Source organism: Chrysemys picta, chromosome 4 (genome assembly GCF_011386835.1).
Source record: "Chrysemys picta bellii isolate R12L10 chromosome 4, ASM1138683v2, whole genome shotgun sequence".
Classification (NCBI taxonomy): Eukaryota; Metazoa; Chordata; order Testudines; family Emydidae; genus Chrysemys; species Chrysemys picta.
Genome location: NC_088794.1, coordinates 80,741,952 through 80,761,813, shown reverse-complemented (window position 1 = coordinate 80,761,813; position 19,862 = coordinate 80,741,952). Strand labels below are relative to the sequence as shown.

General features: G+C 45.9%; 1 protein-coding gene across 2 annotated transcripts in view; it reads left to right on the top strand.

The window, feature by feature from the left end:
- Positions 1–385: 385 nt before the first annotated feature.
- ALX4 (ALX homeobox 4) overlaps positions 386–19,862 on the top strand; it is a 65,759-nt gene continuing 46,282 nt past the window's right edge. Inside the window, exons 1-2 of one of the 2 annotated variants that reach the window (XM_024100483.3) lie at positions 386–517; positions 1,762–2,154. In XM_024100483.3, the coding sequence (XP_023956251.2) occupies positions 1,764–2,154 (391 nt within the window). In that variant the 5' untranslated portion in view covers positions 386–517; positions 1,762–1,763. Of the gene's footprint in view, positions 518–1,512; positions 2,155–19,862 lie in introns of those variants that run through there. The other variant, XM_005286743.5, reaches the window with a different exon arrangement.

Below are 19,862 nucleotides of genomic sequence, written 5' to 3'. Positions count from 1 at the left end.
AAAATCTCCCTGCCTACTGTAACAATCTACTTGCAAGCGTCTAAACCGCTTCACTCCCCAATCCCCTCCCCTCAGGTTATTCCTTTGCAATCAGGGTTATTATTCCCTAGGCCCGTTCTGTTAAATTCGAGGTTTGCAAATTCGCTTTTCCGACTATGTAACTAAATCTAAAAACGTGAGTCTGTTCCCCCCAGTCCGAAGTGGGGGGTGGAGAAGGGAAAGGGGGGGAGAAGAGCACATCTGCAAAAGCCCCGAGTGTATATTTACAGACAAACGTCAATTCTCGTCTCCCCTCCCCCCCGCGCGCACCACCCGTTGCACGGACCTTGGGCCCACTGACTTCCTTAGAGCAGGAGCCGGGCCTTCTGTCTTTAGCGATATTTGGGCTCATCTCCCTCGCGGCGTTAGGCAGAAATGATCGTCCGGCTACAGGCGGCGAGGAAAGGGTTAAGGGCCTTTTTGACTGAAGAGCTGTGGATGCAGTTTGCGTAATATCTTTATTACTGAAAACTTCAAGGTAAGAGCGCGATAGAAACCAGATGTGAGGGATGGAAGAAAGGCGGGATTTAAAAAAAAAATAAGTGTAAGGGCAGCAGGAGTTAACTGGGGAAGCAGGAGTGGAGTCCGGTTCAGCTGATGGGACCGGGGCTGATACTGGTTTGCTTTTAAGCCCCTTTGGGGTTGCAATTGACCTTTCAGTCCAGAAAAGGCTTCTTCCAGTCCCAGTCCCTCTACAAGTTCCAGTCTCACCGCCTCGGAAGCAGGTTATCTAGTAAAACACTTCTCTGCTACCAGAGGGATTTTAATAAAAAATCACGAGCAACAAAGAATTGTTTGCATCTGATAGAGAAAAAATGTGAAAATTTTCCCTGGGTTGTAATAATATTAATTAATTAATAATACCTCTAGAAGCAAGGACGAACTTGCCCTGGGTATGGGGTGGCTGTCTTCAGCCCTTAACAAGGGGCAGAAAAATACCCCACAGCAACACTGAAAAGGTCTGAAAAAGTCATTGCCAGTCCTGGAGATGCCAGAGGGAGCGGGGCTGCTGCCAAAGGGTTAATTGGGGGGAAGGGTGAGGGTCTTAAAGGGATATGGCTGGGGGGGGGGGAAATCCATATTGCTTTTAATAAAGGACCTAATGGGGAGGGTGGGGGTTACAAAGTCTAAGGTCCCTGCAGCTGCGTTGCAAAGTCAATAGTGAAGAGAGCCAGAACGAATCGAGTGTGTCATACCCATTAAATTGTTCCCTGCTCTTCCGCCCTGCACAGATCCCCATATTCATCCCCTAATTGCATTAATGTCATGTGTTTGATTTTCTATTTTTTAATCATAAAAAGTTTTTTTATGCAAAAGATCTGACCACCCCCCCACGCTGCTCCCCTCCTTCCTTGGCCCCCTCCCCTCCACTGTCATCATCTACATATTAATTGTGGGAGAGGTCTCGGTTTTTGTATGTGTGTGGGGGGGAAAGTGTTGAGAAGAGTCTCTTTGGACTTTAGATAGCTTGGAGGGTGAGACAGAGAGTGAGTGTGAGCGAGAGAGGGAGGAAAGGGGGGGGCAGATCCCTTTCGCTCTGCAAGATCTTGAGAAGGCTTTGGAGATCTGGTCAGCTTTCAGGAACATCTGAATCCTCTTAGAGTTCCCTGGCCCAGCTGTGAGTGTGCATGTGAGACACAGAGCGAGAGAGGGAGAGGGAGAGAGGCAGGCTCCTGGTGCCCCTCCAAGCGCATTAAGGACACTCGGGCCTTTTAATTTTAGGAATGAATGCTGATACTTGTGTTTCTTATTGTGATCCGGCTGCCATGGATTCCTACTACAACGCAGCCTCCCAGAGCACAGAGGGCTCCTCGCCTTTTAGGGCATTTCAAGCAAGTGACAAGTTCAGCCCTACTTTCCTGGCCAGCAAAGGACAAGGCTTTGGTGACAGCAGCAGTAAGTGCCGGAGCCGCTATAGCCAGCAGGAATGCCAGTCCCTGGATGGCAGCGGGCAGGCTCCCAACTCTGCTGGGGCACAAGGCTCCTTTAACAAATACCACCAGCAGCAGCAGCATCTCTACATGCAGCGAGGCCCCTGCAAAACTCCCCCGGAGAGCAACCTCAAGCTGCAGGAGACCAGCAGCCACAACGGAGCCCTGCAGGTCTCCTGCTACGGTGAGTCCCGTGCACACGGCTCTGGTAGGGGCATGTTTGCTGCTGAAAGTGGCTGGGGCGGGGGGAAGGGAGATGGGAAGAGGGGCGCGCAGATAAACTGAAGTGCCAGGAAAAGGGAGAAACGAGCGCGCCTTTGGTGGACAGGGGCCACATGCTTGGGACCCGCTTCTCCTTCAGTGTGTGCTCCGTCCCTATTCTGACTAAAGCCCTGCTGGAGACAAGGGGGATCCGTGCCGGGATCGGGCCTGTATCTGTCGGAGAGAGGTAAATAGATTCGGTGTGGTACCGGTGTCTTTCCAGCATGCACTTTGAGCAGTAACCCAACGCGGGCCGTTCCCCTGTTACTGTGCACCCTTTGCCGGCTTCGGATCCCGTCTTCCAGTGCAGAAGAGATCATATAACGGGAGAGGATGGAAGAAAACAACCACATCCCCTCCCCTACAGATGCACATACTCCCAGGAAAAGAGTGGGGTGGGATGTATAAAAGCTCCCCCCTACCCATTTTCCTGAGGTTGCTCTGAAATTGTCCCAGTAATGTCGGGGGGGGGGGGGGAATATGCGCGTTTTGAAACAGAGCAACAACATGCCCTTGGGAGAAACAATGGCTTTTATTCTGTTTTTTTATTTCGCATAGAAATGACTTAAGTCATGTACAGACTCGCATCCCTCGATTGTAATTTTATTGTTGTTGCTATTATTATTATAAAGCCAGTGCCTCTTTGTGTTTCCAAGCACCGCCGTGTTCCAAAACCCCCTGTATTTTCTATGACAGCCGCTTATTTCCTTTCGGCCCGCTGCAGTGAAGTATTATAATTTCTCTAGATCTGATGCACACCTCGAGATTGCTATTCTGCCACTACAAATTAAAGAAAATCCATAATTGTGTTCTTTAAAAAAGCCAACAAGTTTTAGTTAATCCCTCCTGAAAATATTCCCTAATGTGGCCTTCTGTTTAAATGTGAATGCTGAGAGAAATCTGCTCTCCCCATTACTGGGTTATCTTTAGTATTCGCTTTTCCTCCCCGTGCCACTCTGTTGATTTCTGCCCTGCGTTTTACTCATCAAAGGTAACACACTTGCATCCTCTTCATTTCATTAGTGGCAATTAAAGACATCTCCTCGCATTGGCGCTAAACTAAATAGTATTAAACCGGATTTATTCTCATTATCTTTCAGGGGATGTTCTTAAAATGACATACTAACGTTTGTTTAGGTGTTTCCGTTATACTTGGAGGTTTAAAAAAATCCTCTTCTTCTGGTTAAGGGAAAGTGAAAATAAAAACCTATCTAGCTCACTATCTATCTTCCCTGTTCTACACAAATGCTAGTTAATTAACTCCTACAGTCTGAATTCACTGCTCTTTCAAAACCAGGTCTCAGTGAAAGTTCATTTTTTTCCCACTGTTCCATCAATCAAAAGTTACCCAAAGCAGCCCTAGACCGGGAACAAACTAGAGGAATAAAGAGAAAGCAAAACACTAGCGATGCCAGTCAAAGTGAGCAATGGAGAAGTATTACAAAGGGGAGATCAGAAGTGCAAGGGAAAGTTAAGTCTTCTGCAGCTCCTGCTTTTCCACAGTGGAGCAGCGGTGTGCTGGGGTTACTTCCTATCCGTCCTTCTTTAGTTCCATTTTCTTTTAACCCTGGTTTGGATTATGTCTGAGCTTCTCCAATTGCTTTTATTTTATTATTTACTTTCTCTCCATGCACCTCCCTTCCCCCTTTCCAGACTTGAAACGAGTCAAAGGCACCTTCCTTCCCCCACCCCCACCCCCTAAGCATCTCCTGAAGGCTTGGAGTGTTTGCTGACTATAGGAAAAGCTGGAAGGGACAGGGCCCGGGGTTACATTAACAAGCCATCCATCACTCGTGCTGCAAGGAGCCAGCCTGGGCAGCCCCTCTCAAAGGGGTGCAGCGGAGAAAGATGCTTTGAAATATGTGTACGGCCAATCTTCAGCTGTACTGTACCCAGCCCCGTTAGCTTCATTTATTTCCCCGAATGACAGCTGATTCCAGAGACATAGCTCGAACCAGAGGCTCCTAAAGTCCAATGAGGAAAGGGGAAAGGTCTCCCTTGTCCCAGCAACTTGAAAGCTCCTCGCCTTCTGCAAAGGAGTCCCCCACCTTTGGTGAAGTGCAGGGAAAATCTGTGCGCTGTGCACCCGCAAATGGCGCAGGCACCGCGCGCAGTACAGGGAGAAAGGCTGCTAGGCAAGGGAGCTGTGATCCACAGGCTGCTACCCCCATCTATAATGAAAAAGGCAGACAGCGCAACATGTAATCGCTGTAAAAAAAAAGAAAAGAAAGCCCCTTATAATGATCCGAAGAAGCCCCACTCCCCACCTGCCAAGGGTCCGGGCTTTTGCGAGCTCCAGTCCCTAACTTTCCCACAGACACCATTCTGGATGGGAGGAATGTGGGACCTTCCTTCCCAGAAACCAGAGCGATTTAGATTAATTTCCCCGAAAACTGAAATTAAACTACCAGCGCCCAAGACTTCACACCCAAACATTTTTCTTCGGGGTCCTTTGATGACACAGAAAATACAGATATCAGAGTCTTGAAAGAGAAGAATTCCCCCAGAAATGCTGCAGGGAAATGGGCAGTGGAGTTGCACGGATTTTGTTTGCTATGGGGCTTGTAGCGCGAGTTCTCTCCCCCTCCAACCCCATAACGCCAGGTCTGGAAACTCATCGTGGCTGAATTGTCAGAAAGAAACAGTGCCGGGCAAATCCCTTGTGTCCATGTAGAATGGGGACTATGTCTATTCTTCTTTACACTGGTCAGTGGAGCTACTCCAAACCTACAGCGGTGTAACTGAGATCAGCGTCTGGCCCTGGGTCACTTCATGGGCAGAAAGAAAGATTTAGTGCATAAGGGGGGTTGCAAGAGTCTGAAAAAGAAATACAGATACAGCCTCCCCCATTCAATGTGCTGTTTCCAAATTCCCCACACCCCAACGCTTTGAAATTTCATTGCGCCGTTCTGTAACTCCACGCACCACTAATGGAATCCCAGGAGGGAATGCGCGGTGTCAGAGACCGATACAGTGAGTTACAGCGCGTATGAATTTTAATGCGCACGATGCAGAGCACTCCGAGTTACCTGATACAGAGTTGTAATAACCACATGCTCACCTGGAACATTATATGTCATTACCCTGAACCTTTCAGCCACTCATTTCCCAATACACCTCCCTGCGAATTTCAAGATGATAAATCAGAAGGCGCTGGGGCAGGAGAGGGGGAGGGAGGGAAGCGTCTCTCTTTATACTCCCCAAACATGTGCCATCGATATGTTTTAAATAACGACTTTCATTATATTGGACTCCACTAAATAATTCGCTGGGCCTTTAACATAGATTGTAAACTTTTTGGGACAGAGAGGATCTTTCTGCGTGTGTTCTGGGGCAATGGACGGGGATGGCGCTGCATAAGTCATTACTAATTAATTAGTGAATAAATAGTATTTGAGGCCATTCCTCGGAGGTGCCTGATTTCTCTGAAAACTCTCTGCTAACTGGATTTGTTTTTTTTAGGTTGAAAAATCCAGGGCAACATCTTAACATCTGATGACACATTACAAGGCTGTATAGAACCAAATGAATGTATCACCCACATTAATGCCACCGGGATTCTGTATTCCTATCGATTGCATATTTAGGCGTTTGTTTGTTTGTTTTGTTTTATTTATTATTAAGCAGAATTCCCAATTCACTAGTGGTACCATAGAACCCCTAACAGTTTTAAAAGTCTGGTGTGATGTGGCTTAGAATACATGGCAATGTAATAAAATCTGTGAGGAGAATTAATAATAATAATGGCTAATGATTAAAATAGTTTCTGGTTAATAGTAAGTGTCCACTGTAAGATTTGGACGGATTGCTGCATAGAGGGAAGAGAGGCATGCAGACAGATGGAATTTCTTCTTTTCTAAAATTAAATGAAAATTTCAGAGCCGTGTGAGTTTATGTGGTTCTGTATCTGGAATGTAAAAGGGGGGTTAACCCCTCCTTTGCGGGTTACACCATCCCAGAGATAGAATTCCTGCTTCACAAGCAGCGAAGAGGAGGGGGTGGGAGAGAAGAGCTCAGGAGCGCGGGCCAGGGCGAGCTTCCCAGAGAGCGCGCGCTGTGTTGTTTTAAATAATTCTCCCACCACTATATTGAGTCGACACTCGCACGCATGCCATTGTACCCTGGGATGATTTGTATACATTGGAAATTAGCATAATTGCAATAATGAATAATCGCTCTCTTGTATTTCTGGTTAACCAGGGCTTGCAGTTTTGCCAAACCCCAGTTAGGGTTGTCTTTTACTAATCTCGGGCTTTGGGAGTCCAGTCACTCTAGGCTGAGTTTAGCTCCCTGTTAATACGGGCATATATCTACGGCGGGTAGAAATATACAGATGAGCATAGCAGGCGACTGCCAATCCCGTCCTTTGGGCCAGCTGTTTCTATCTCTGTGTTAGCTAGTTCGGTGGCTAACCTAATCCCAAACCGTGACACTATCTATGCTGCCTGGCCCTGACTCTCCCCTCCAGGGCATCAGTATTGGACTGGCGTTGCCCCATTGGCCTCACTGGAGTTATTCCGAATTTACCCTGGTCTGAGGGGAGACGCGGACCCTGGTGCCAGTGAGGGGTCACGTTCGGATGAGGATGAAACATACTTGTGGAAAGAGACTTATGCCAAAGAGGGGAAAAGTGCTGATTCTTGCGGGTCCCAGAATCTACAGGAACCATAGGGGGGACCCCTTTTCAAGTATCATAACAACCACCATCCTGGATCCGTCAGTGTTGATCGTGTAGTGCCGAGGCTCTGGACGCCGCTGCCACAGAAGGATCCGTGTGCCGGGAGCTGGGCCAGAGCGGCTCAGAACTGTGTGGGCCATAGATGCTGGAGCTAGGGGCTGTTGAACCCCCTGGCTAGAAGTGGTTTCCGCTGTATGCAGGGTTTACAGTTTGGTTCAATGGCTCTCAACAGCCCCACTCTACAAATTGTTCCAGCCCCTCTGGTGTGGGCCGCATCTGATCCCAGGTCTGGCTGAGGGCTTCAATTTAGAGATGGGGCTGCGAGAAGCCTTCATTTGGGCTGTCAACTCGCTGTAATAAGGCACTCAGGCTCACTAAATCGCCCGCTTCATGTTGGCCCCACGCAGCTTTTCTTCGCTGGGCTGGGCGTGACCAACAAGTGTGGAGAGTTGAAGGTTTGGCGCTAATGGCCTCTGCAAACCAAGAAAAATTCAGTTTTATTTGCTTGTTATTTTTCTCTCCGTTTACTGCCCTGCTGAGTGAGCCGGACTGTATCTCACTGCTAAGCTGGAGGGAGATCAGTTTAGGAGTGCCGAGCAAGTCCCTCTGGCAGTGCCTGCGCGGGTTTGTTGCACTGGCTTTATTCCCTCTATAAAATTCCCAGCTGAGCCTTTTCCTTGGCCCCTTTATCTCGTGGCGCTGTCCTTTCTAACCTCTCCACTTTGCCCCTGCTAAGGACCTTCGCTCAGCAGATCCTTTGGGCCTCCGCTGTCGCGTAGTGTATCCCGAATCTGAACAATAAGGGCCGATCCTTTCCCCAGCCCCCAAATTCCCAATGAAGCCATGGAGTTTTGGATGCGCAAAGAATGCACATAGAAGGGGACCCGATCCGGAGCGCAGTAGTCTTCCTTCCCCCAGGCCTTGTCTTCACTAGAAAACTAGAGCGAGATAAAAACCTGATTCTACCCCCGCCGGATGGCAGGACTTGTACTAGTAAGTGAGGGCCAATGGTGCGAATCTTGCCGACAGGATCGGCCCATACCTCCTCCTCTTTCTGAGTAGCTGTTTCCCTTTGTTAATTTCAACCGGCTTAGCCCTGTTGATTTCCGTTGGGTTTGGCCAGCTTCTGATGACTTCTAAAAATGCTGTCCCCCGCCACGCTCCTCCACCTGCATCCAAAACACACCAAGCCCCGTAACTCGGCCCTCTGCATTTTTCTGATCATCAGCATCTAAAGAATGGGAATAAAAGCGACTGTGAGACTCTGTGCTGGTGTCCCACTTTAGACACCGTTAGGTCCTTGGCTGGAATGTAATGTACAAACCTAGAGCTACGAAACAAACGGCAAAGATCCCCTGATGGAGAGGGGTTTTACGGATATATGTTTTTTAATAAACACGTTGTTTCGAAGCTATAAAAAGCTTGTGGCTGCCCTACGCTACTAGCCAGACTATCTACTGGATAGTAGCTATAAATATAGCATAAGGGGAGTTATAGTCAAGTGTAATAACGAAGCGATAACAGAAATGCTTCCAATTCATTTATGGCGCATTTCGATTGTGGGGTCACCGAGGCGAATGAAAGGTTTTAATTTGCTTAGCGATGCTCACGAGTCTTTCCATTTTGCATTGCGGGCACAACATCTTCACTATTCCGATCCGCAATTTTTGCAAAAGCAAAGGAAATGATCGAATCACTTATAACGTTTAATTTCCAAATTGTATTTGTTTTCGCTGAAATCAAAGGAGAGTGACTTGGACCGGGCATGCACCAAGACAGGTCGTGGAAACAGATTTCGGAGTCTAGAGTCAAAGAACTTCGGTCTGATGTTTGTACAATAGACTTTGTATATTAGTAATAGAATTTGCATGCTGTACGCATACTGAAGGCGTCTCTGTCTCCTGAATGCAGCAACATTGCTTTCCTTTTTTCACTGAAGTCAAACTACCAGTTATGGATTATCCCCTAAACTGGAACCAGGAAAAAAGCACAGGTTATATCTTGGTTTAGAGGTGGGGAAAAAAACATCAAGTGGTTTATGTATTAAAGCAATCTGAATTGCCATTTCTTTTACGTAGAGGTGATGTAAATTACATTTCCTGGGAAAAATACTGCTGTCTTGAAATATGTTTTTTTGGGGGGGGAAAAACCCTTTAGGGGAATGAAAGAGAAATATGCATTAGTATGTTTGCTCAGCGGGTTAGATGAACGCAAACTGTTTTTCCTGGCATAGGAGAATCTTTAAGTACAAGGTTATGCAAATAATAACGATCTATTTTATTTCTGTGCAAATATCAAATGCAATCTATAACGCTTTATCAATAAGAGTAGAAAGGAATTGCCACAGGAATTAAAGGATCTCGCCACACTGTTATATTTCTGATATCTTTCTAATGCACTTTCTTTATTTTTATTTTTACATGTTTGCAAAATAGCGTCTAAGCATTTTCAAGCGTTTTAAAATGTACGAATACGAGAAATAACCTTGCTCCAGAATGAGCCATTAGCTGACGTTAAAGACTTAAAACATATTTGGGGCCTGCTCCAAAGCCCACTGAAGTCAATGGAAAGGCTCCCATTGACTTTAAGGGACTTTAGATCAGGCGCATAGTTCCCTGTCTTGAAGGTATTCACTGAGAAGCGCTAATCGGCTGTGATCTGGGCAGCCAATCTCCTCTTCTCTGCGCGCTCCAAGCTCGTCGAGGTGACATGTTATAGTGGAATTCTCCTGCCATTTGCTCTCTACGTGTGAAGCAGTTTTATTGAGGGAAATATCAGCTCTTCCACATCTGCCTGCGTCAATATGTGGAGGAGAGGAGATGGGTTAGGGGCCTGTGGGTCACACTTAAAGGGGAAGGGGTCGTCACAGTTTCGAAGTGGACATTTTAATGTAGGGGTGGAAATATAAGGACCCCACTAGAGAATATACCCAAGGCATGTCCTGCGTATTGCGTGTGGCTGGAGGCGCCGCCACAGTGCTAGCTAAGGAGAGGAGGTGGGGAGAAGGCTCCTGTTGGTGTATCTCAAGATGCCTAATGATTTCCCGTCAATAAGGCTGCCTTTCTTTTGGGTTCTCTCTGCCCGGCAGATCCCCCGGTGCCAGGAAGTTGAGGAAGAGGCATTCTGAGAAGCTTTCCCTTCTCTCTGCAATGCCCCTTCCTCTCCTTTGCGTTCAGAGGGGCTGGGAGGCTGCTGGCAACATCTTTGCTGCGTGCGGCCACCGAGAGACATTTTTGTTTGTTTATTTGTTGCTTGCTATCCCCATCCAGGTGCGGGAGAGTCCCCTACGCTGAATTCCCTGAAGTCTCCATTCGCAAAGTGTTCAAATGCCCCCCTCCCCACCCACCCCCTCTTTGTGTGTGTGTGTGTGTGTGTGTGTGTGTGTGTGAGAGAGAGAGAGAGAGAGAGAGAGATTCTGGTGCCCTAGCGCGACTCCAGGGCGGGTCCCAATTCAGTGAAAGTAAAAGATCCTCCGGATTCAGCAAGGTACAAGGGAGATGCGGGTTGCTCTGAGCGATCTGGAGGCGAGAGACCGAAGCAACACGCTGGGCCTAGGGGGTAGAGAGAATGGGGCATGACTAAGTACTGGGTGTTCTTGCCTCTCCCCTGGGGGACTTGTGGTCACCCTTCGCTGGGGAATGTATCATTTATACTTCCCTATCCGTGAACATAAGCTTCCTCCCCTCCTCCTCTTTCACCCCACTCCCTTCTCTTCGTGAAGCATTTTAGACAGCAGTGGGACTACGAGTCGGTTAGACTCACTGCTACCTGGGAAGGGGGATGGACAGGGATCAGAGCTGAGAAAGAGTTTGAAGAGGGACCAGTGGGGAGAAAGCAGTGCAGCCCCCTCCGTAGTTAATATCCCCCCTGCTTCAGGTGATTCTGACCACCTGTTGCGTCGGCCAAAGGCAGCCGGAGATGCAGAGAGAAGTTTGTTTCAGACACAATTTTTCTTCCTTTAATCTGCATCCCCCCAAGCAATAAAAGATTGAAAGTCGTAGAGGGGGAACACACAAAGGGAGGGACCCACTACGGCTGTGTCATCAGGGCAGCGTCTGGCACTGTCTGAAGAGGGGATTACGCACATATATCCTGCCTCCATCTCCTTCCCCGCTCCATCTCCCCTCATCTAAAGCCCCTTCCTGCACCGCCGTACTGCCCTGAAGCCAGATGTGATGGATAAGGATCAGAGGGGAGCCCAGGTTCCAGATGTGACTGATAGGGATCAGAGCCGAAGTGGATCTCAGGAGAGAGTCAGACTTTCTCTAGGCCGGGGCTGAATGGGGCCGGTTTTACAGGTCCTGAACTTTCACTCCCCTCCGAAGCTTTGAACTGGGCTCTGCTCCTGACAAGGGTCCTCACATCCAGATAAAAGGGTTGAGAGAGACTCCGGGTATCTACAGACTCTCTTCAGTGGTAAAGAGCAAGGGGGGTGGGTGGGTTGGAGGAATAAATATGTTTTGGAGATACATAACTGGAGTGACATTAAAGACTACATCAGAGAGCGAGCTGAAGGAAGGAAAGGCGAGAAGAAAAGCAAGGGGGGATGCGGGAAAAGCAAGCCTAGCACGGAGAAAACGGACAGAAAGAAACCCGGCATGAAACACAAGCAACGCCTGAAGGGGGGGGGGAGGAATGAGACGCCCCCCCGAAAACCCAGGAAGGGAACAGGAGTGACGGGCCCGAAGAACAGGAAGGAAGAAGAGAAAGAGGCGAACACTGAAATGAGACAACCTCAGAGGAAGGGAAACAGGCTGGGGAAAGGAGGCAGAAATCAAGGGAGCGCAGCAGGCAGATGTTCAGCGCGAGCGAGCAGCCGGCCTGTGGGCTCGCCTCTGAGCGTAGCTGGCTCCTTTGAGAAGCGGCCTCTTCCCATGTTTTATAACGCCGGCTTTCTGTGCCAGGTTCGCGTCTTAGGGCTCCCCGAGGTGCAGCTGACGCTGCTTTGGCAATTGCCTTCTCTTTTTTATAATAGGGCCACCAGATCTGCCATTCAAAGGCTCCAGCAGCACCCTCCCAGGGAGGGGAGGGAAGGGAGCGTGCGCCAAGAAGTTTGGCTAAACTTAGGTTTAAGCGGACACTGGAGGTAGCGGAGTCTCCCTGCGCACACAAACCTGTAGGATTTCCTCAGTGAGCTAATCGAGCAGCGGAGGAGTCGAAGGTATGGCTTGTGCGTGTTCCTGGGTCTTCGCAAGATGATTTATTTGAGTCTGTTTCCAACCCGTTTTGCTTCTCTTGGCTTGGCCGGTAGATTTGGCTTGAGAGTTTTATAGGATTCCTGAACCAAGCAGTTAATAACACTGATGTGTCAACCTCCCCTTTATTTGTATCTTTCTTTTCTAGGCAGGAAGGTTTCCTTTCTCACTAGGGCTGTTTATTTTCAAGTTGTCCTGTGCTGATTGTCATGAACTCTGCTTTATCCACCTCTTTCTGCAAAGGTTTTACCAGCAGCAGGAGGAGGAGGAAAACAGAGTCTTAAACGTTTATTAGTCTGAATTGTTTTGAAAGCAACACGCTGCAAAACAGATGAAGAAGCTGATGGGGAGAGAGACTTGGAGATGCTTAACAAATGTGTCTTTTACTAAGGGTTTGATGTAGGAGTCCCATTAACAATATATATTGATGCCAGATAGCACAAATGAGCTCTGTGTGTGTGTTATCTGGGGCTGCAGGCTGTTTATTTTGTACTCCTTTTGGAGTGTACGTTCACTGTGGTTGCATGACTAACTGGCGGGAGTGATTCACTGGCTGCTTTATGGCTGACTGCTCAAAACAAGTTGTGAATCAAAAGAGATTTTTTGGCTTTGGTTTCTAACCTCCCAAGTTAATGCACTCAGAGTTTAAGGGGAGCTAATGTGCAGACTTCAGTCCCTCAGATCTAAAAGATTTATTCCTTTTCCAAGTCCCGCATGCAAAGCCTTGATGAGTTTCCCTTGTAAGAGGGAGGAGGTGTCTTGGTGGCTCTCAGCCAACGTCTAGTGCTTAAGGAGATCTCCAGCCACATCCCTAGCCACTTAGTTGTCCAAGTATCTGGCTCTATTGTCAATTACATATTGAAATCTTTAAAGCCATTTATTATTTTGTCAATAACATTGCACTTCTATAGTGGTTTTCATCCATTGAGCTCTAAGTGCATTGCAAAAATGGGAAAGTATTATTATTCCCATTTTACAATTGTAGAAATTGAGGCACAGAGAAGGAAAGTGATTTGCCCAGGGCTGAACTGTGAGTTGGTGGCAGAATCAGGGATAGAAACTAGGTCTCTTGATTGGCAGACCCTTATTCAAAGTATTAAATTGTAGCTGATTGGATGTTTTCATGTGCCCTGACCTGTCTATATCTTAAACCAGTTAACTTTGCAAAAGACATTAATGGCCTAAATTTTCAAAAGTCAGTAGTAAATATGGATGACTCCGTTTTTGGGTGTCCAGCTTGAGACACCTGAAAGGGCCCAGACTTTCAGAAAATTCTGAACATCAGGTCTCTAAGATGTCCCATGTTGGGCATTCAAAAAATGAATGCACCCAAAATCACAAGTCATTTTTGAAAATGTAAAGCCAATATCTTTGTAGAGAAGTATTTTCAAAAAGGAAAGAACATTAGTTCAGAATTAGGAACAACTTGAGGCATTCCCCAGCAAGACTAGTATCTTTGCAATTTAAGAATATTTACATAAAGATGAACAGAAATATTTCATATAAATAAGGAGAATGTTATGGTGATTTATACCAGTCACTGGCTTTTCAGGTGCTCCAGACTTTTAAATGGCAGTATACATATTGAAGGAAGAAAACTATCTATCTTTAAACAAATGATGTTTAGCTATACTTGAATATTATATTTTCTTCAAAATATTGTTTATTGCACTTCACAATTTTTGCCTCTGCTCTAGTGAATGGAGATCCATATTTCAACTGTTAATTAAGAAGAGATGCTATAATAGGAATGGTTCTAATGCCCTTGATCTTTCTAGGATCTTCTTTCTATCATAGAGAGATTTGGGGAAGGAGAGGAGAACTATGAGGTGGAAAGGGAGTGGAGGGAGAGAGATGCAAAGAAAGAGAGAAATGGAGAGAGCTGGGAACAGAGTGGTGAGAAGGGGCAAGCAGAACTTTCTGTGATGTGGGCAGAGGGGCTTCATTGGGGTCTGAATGCAGAGGGCTGGGTTTTGTTTTGATGCAGCTGTGGAGCTGTGTGGGCAAATGCAGTCAGAAACACCTCAAAAGCAAACAGAAAAGGCAATGAGGAAGACAAGAAGAGCCAGAGAAGCATTTGTAGTGTGACCCTGAGAGAAAAGCTGAGAGAGTTTTTTGGGTAGAGTGCTGGCTAGAAAAAGAGGCTTGGAATATTGACCAAGGAAACTGTCTTCTGTTTGACTCCCATTTAGTTCAGGGAAACAGGATTTTATATGTACTTCTTTGTAAATAAACAGGATTGAGTAAAAAAAACACCTAGTTCTATCATCAATTGCTCTTCCCCACAATCCACAAGACCCCAAGTATTGGCTAACTGCTCATGTCAAAAGGGTTAAGCTGGTGTTAAGGCTGGGATCCGGTTTCCAAGGAGAAAAATTGTGAGCCAGTTATTCCTAATGTCCTGAGATGGCACACATGATGAGTATGCTCACAGAAATCATAGATGGACAAAAGGAAGTAAAACAAAACCGGAAGGAATTAAATCAAGATCTAAATCAAAAGCTGGAAGCTTCACAAAAGGAAATAAAATCATATCTGGAGGTTTCCCAGGAAGGGAATGAAAATTGACCTGCAAGTAGAGATGAAATCATTCTTGGGGTAGCAACTACACAATGTCTAGGGACAATGGGAGGCCCAGGTGCAACATTCCCAGTCTGGAATGGCAAGATGGATCAATGAGGTGACCAGTTACCTTACTTCCATGTCCCAGAAGGTTTTCCATTAAATAAGGAAGACTAGGACTGCTTTGGCCAAATTGGAACTTGCAAACATTGATGAGCTGCAGCAAGGACATAGGGAACTGAAAAATCACCTTCAGAAGGAAATCAAAGGGTCACAGACCACAATGGAAGGCAGCCACCTGGATGAGGAATTGGGCCAGCCAGAGGATTTGGATAAGGTAGGACATTTACAACACTTCTCTCTCCCATTTGTAGCCCAGATGGGATAGGTCAGATTGCCCCAGCTCAAGTAGTGCAAAACCCCACTGTCTTTGAAGGGAAAACTCCCTGGGAGGCTTATTTGGCTCAGTTTAATGCCATAAATCAAATAAATGGCTGTGAAGATGAACAGAAAGTAAGGTTTCTAGCAGCCAGCTAGCGTGATCCAGCTCCAACAGTGCTGAAGAACTTAGCCCCAGAAAAGACACTGAGTTATCCAGACCTGGTACAAGCCCTTGATATTTGATTTGGAGACAGTGGTCAATCTGAGCTGGCCAGGGCACAGCTAAGAGCTAGAAGGAGAGGGAAGAAGACCACATCTGAAATAGCAGCGGGCCTAAGGAGACTTGTGTTCCTGGCATATCCACTTACCAGTGAGGACAGGTTTTCCAGGATAAATTTGCAATGGACCAGTTTATAGATGCTCAGTGGGGCCTGGATTTGCAGATCAACCAAAGGAGGCCAAAGACACTCGGAAAGCCTTCGGAATTGGTCACAGAACTTGAATCTTTTCTTGCAGCTGTTCACCAAAGGAAGAAACAGCTGCTAGTGAGGAAGATAGAAGCTGACTGCCATGAGCCCTGTAAGTACAGCTCTGTATCTAGTATGTGTGATGGTAACGGGCATTCTAATCTGGTTTATTACATTTTTGAATGATTAGAAAAATGATTCATTTGGTTTGTCAAACAAGGGAAATTGACAATAATGAAAAAATGAAGGGAAACAGTTCAGTTAAATGCTAGTAGTATGAAAAAACTGGCCACATGAAGGATTGTTATAAATATAAAGCAGGCCAGGACAGAGCATCACAAATGTCTAGTGAAACTCCCTCTCCCAGCTCAGGAAATGGGGAGGCACCCAAACTGAGTGGGCAAAGCTTGGAGATACAAGGATTAGCCCCATAGTTTTGGTTTATATCTGGGCTTTTAAACAACAACAATGGGAGTTTGCCTATTGAATGTGTGATAGGATCTGTGAATTGAATAGTAATAGTGGACACTGGCTCAAACATAATAGTTATTAGACCAGTCACAAAGGATAGGGAATAGGGGATCCAAAATTTAGCCATGCAATTAGTCTCAAATGGAGACAGTGACTGAAGCAAAGACATTGGTCCAAAACCGGGCAAAATTGTATTTTGAACCTCTGGAATTCAGGCAAGAAGTCTGGATAGCCAAGACAGTGGATGAGCTAATGTTGGTTTGGGTTTCATTATGGCTAATAACTGTGTAATAAATGCCAGAAAAGACGTCCTACTAATTAAGTCTGTGGAAATTCCCTTTAAAGATGCAGCCCAGGTGAAGCACATGGCTTATAGGAAATTGGTTTTCAGTAAACAAGTTGTCCTGCCTCCAGGGGCAGAAACGATAACATCAGCTACATATACCTGCTTTGAGATCCAGAATCTCAGGAGAGGAATCTAGGTTATATCTGCTAAAGTTCTTGTGGATCTGAATCAGAAACAGATTCCTGATCATTTGCTGAATGTTTCTGATAAGCAGCAAATAGTTTAAAAACAAAAAAAGGGAACCACTATTGCAAAATGTAAACTAGTGGATCTAATACATGCAAAAGAAAACTACAAGAGGAAGTGGGGAAGGTGAGCTCCCAGAGTTTCTACTGGACTTGTTCCAGTGCAGTGTTGTATATTTAAATGAGGAGCAGTTGAACAGTCTAAAAGAGTTCTGGTTGGGATCAGGAGTTGTTCTTCTGAACTAACAAAGATGTAGGTTGCACTGCACTGGTCCTGCACCCGATTGATGTTGGGGAAAACTAACCCATTAAACAGCCACCTCACCATTTACCAGTAGCAAAAAGGGAAGTGGCTTTACAGGCCATTGTGGAAACAAATCTGTAAAACATAATTAAACCTTCAACCAGCCCTTAGCTTCACCCATAGTTCTGGTTAAGAAGAAAAGATGGCAGCATCAGATTCGATGTATACTATAGAAAACGAAATGAAGTCACGTATCCATTACCATGAATAGATGGTATGCTGGATGCTGTATCAGGTTCAATCTGGCTTTCCATACTGGATCTTAGAAGTGGGTATTGGCAAGTGGAAGAAGATCCAAAGGACAGAGAAAAGAATGCTTTCACAACAGGGCAAGGCCTGTGGCAATTTAAAGAAATGGCTTTTGGCCTTCGTATCAGACATATTTGAGAGGCTAATGGAAAGGGCATGGAATGACACACCACTCTACGCGTATTTGCTATACTGATATGATATCCTGGTGCATGCTAATACCTGATGAACATGAACTGACACATTTACAAATGGTCTGCCATAAGCTTAAGGCTCCCAAGATGAAACTCAAATGTGAGCTGTGTCAAAAAGAGGTAACTTACCACCTTGGGCACTCAGTCAATGAGGGGAGAATTTCCAGTGCCAAAAAGAAAATCAAGGCTGTACAGAATTGGCCTGGCCCCCAGACACTGGCAGACATGCGCAGTTGTGTAGGTTTCTGTTCCTGTTATGGAAGGTTTATTTGTGGCTTTGCGAATACTACAAAACCACTGCAAGTTGAATCAGAAAGGCGAACCATTTCAGTGGTCAGCAGTGTGCGATTTAGCATTTTCAGAGTTGAAAAGGCTTTTGTGACTGCTCCTGTCTTAGCCTACCCATGTTTCAAAACCCCTTTCATATTGGACACAGGTGTTAGTGCTTACAGTTTGGGGGCAGTATTGACCCAAGAGCACAAGGGACTTGAGAGGGTGGTGGTTTATTGCAGCAATAGTCTAAATTCTCCAGAGAGAAATTTTTCCCCCACCAGAAAAGAACTCCTGGCACTGGTTAAATTTATAGAATATTTTCACTACTATTTGTATGGCAGAAAGTTTGTGGTCAAGACAGACCATGCATCCCTGCAACGGCTCTTTAGTTTCAGGAATCCTAAGGGGCTACTTGCCAAGTGGTTGGAAAAACTGCAGCTCTGTGATTTCCATAGTCACAGACAGGTCTGGGCACCAGCATGGAAATGCTGATGACTTGTCCAGATGGGCTTACTAGGAGGCTCATTACAAACACTGCCCGAAGTAGAAGAGCACAGCGTTGGCTGCCCAAAGGAATGAGTGTGCTCCGGAACTGATGGCTGTCACCTCTCTTCCCATAATTTGCAGAAGTGCAAATGTTCCTGGTTCAGCCACTGAAACAAAGGATGTGAGTTTGCAGGAATGGACTCCAGACCAGCTAAAAGCTTCCCAAAGAGACGATCCTAATATCAGGATAGTGTGTGATTGGAAAATCATTTGGCAAATGCAGCCACTTTGGAATATAGTATCCCCTCAAAATACCACAATACAAGCTTTCTGCTCCGAGTGGGAAAGCTTGGAATTTAAAGATGAAATATTGTATAGGAGATGGGAAACCCTGGAGATGATAAATACTGTTGAGAGGTATCTCCTTGTTGTACCATATTGGAAAAAGGAGGTTTTGAGGTTATGTCATGATTTGAAAACTGCTGGGCATTTTAGGGTTGCAAAACCTTTGCCAACTAAGGAAGAATTTCTACCGGATGAAATGCAGGCAGGATGTAGAAAATTGGCACAGGAAATGTGATGCATGCTTTGCAAAGAATGGTCCCCTTAAGACAGGGAGAATCTCTAGGCAGCAGTATCTCATGGAGACACCGAGGGAGTGCATTACTGTTGATGTACTTGGGCCTCTGCCCGAGAGAGTCTGGCAATCCATATTAGTTTGTAGCCATGGACTATTTTACAAAATGTCCTGAAGCATATCTAATAAGGAATCAAGAGGCTGTGACAGTAGGAGGGGTCCTAGTGAATGAATTCTTCACCAGATTTGGGGTCCCAGGTGAGTTACACACAGATCCAGGGAGAAACTTTGAATTCAAAGTGTTTCAGCAGGTATGTGGGAGTCTAGGGATCCACAAAACTTGCAACACCCCAGCATACCTGCGATCTGATTGGATGGAGCAAAGGTTCAATAGGACTCTGGGACTACCTTTGTAGAACAGCATCAAAGGGAATGGAACCAGCATAGCCCATTCCTTTTGATGGCTTATAGAACAGCAGTCAATGAGAGTACAAAATGTATCCCAGCACTCTTCATGTTTGGGCATGAGCTCAGGATCCCAGCAAACTTTTTGTATGGAGTTCCTGAGGTGGAACAAAGATTTGAACCATGTGGACTATGTAGAAACCCTACAATCCAGAACTGAAAAAGCCCACACCTTAGCTGGAAAAAATTTGATAGCCTCTGAAAAAATGAAAAAAAACCCTCTATGATGGAAGGTCATATAAGGAAAGAAGGGATCTGGTTTGGTTTCACAACCCGAGGTGAAAGAAGGGTAGCAGCCCTAAGCTGGATAAACCTTGAGAGAGACCCTCTACAGTACTGACCTAAATAAATGACATTATTTATAGGATAAAGTTGAGTCCCAGGCCTAAACCCAACATTATTCATAAGGACCATCTGAGGAGGTACCAGGGGGACAGAATTTCAGTGTGACTACCCCTCCAAAACTGAGACTGTAGCTGTGGAAGCTGAAGCTGGGAGAGTCGTGACAGTAATGAGTTCCCCATTAGAACAGAATGGGCAGTTTCTGTCTGTCAGCCAGCATTACAACAGACAATTTTTGATGAGCTCTACTTGGGTGGTAGAAAGGAAATTGGGCAGGGAGAGAAGAACTTCAAGGAGACTTGGAACAGAGTAAAATCAGTTTGGATTGGTGATGTGAACGTGTTTTCAGACAGAAAAACATTATGTAATTATATGAACTATGAAACATGGCCCTTCACTGTCAAGATAGAAAAGAAGTTGGATACCATTCAGATGAAACATCTCCGAACAACTGAA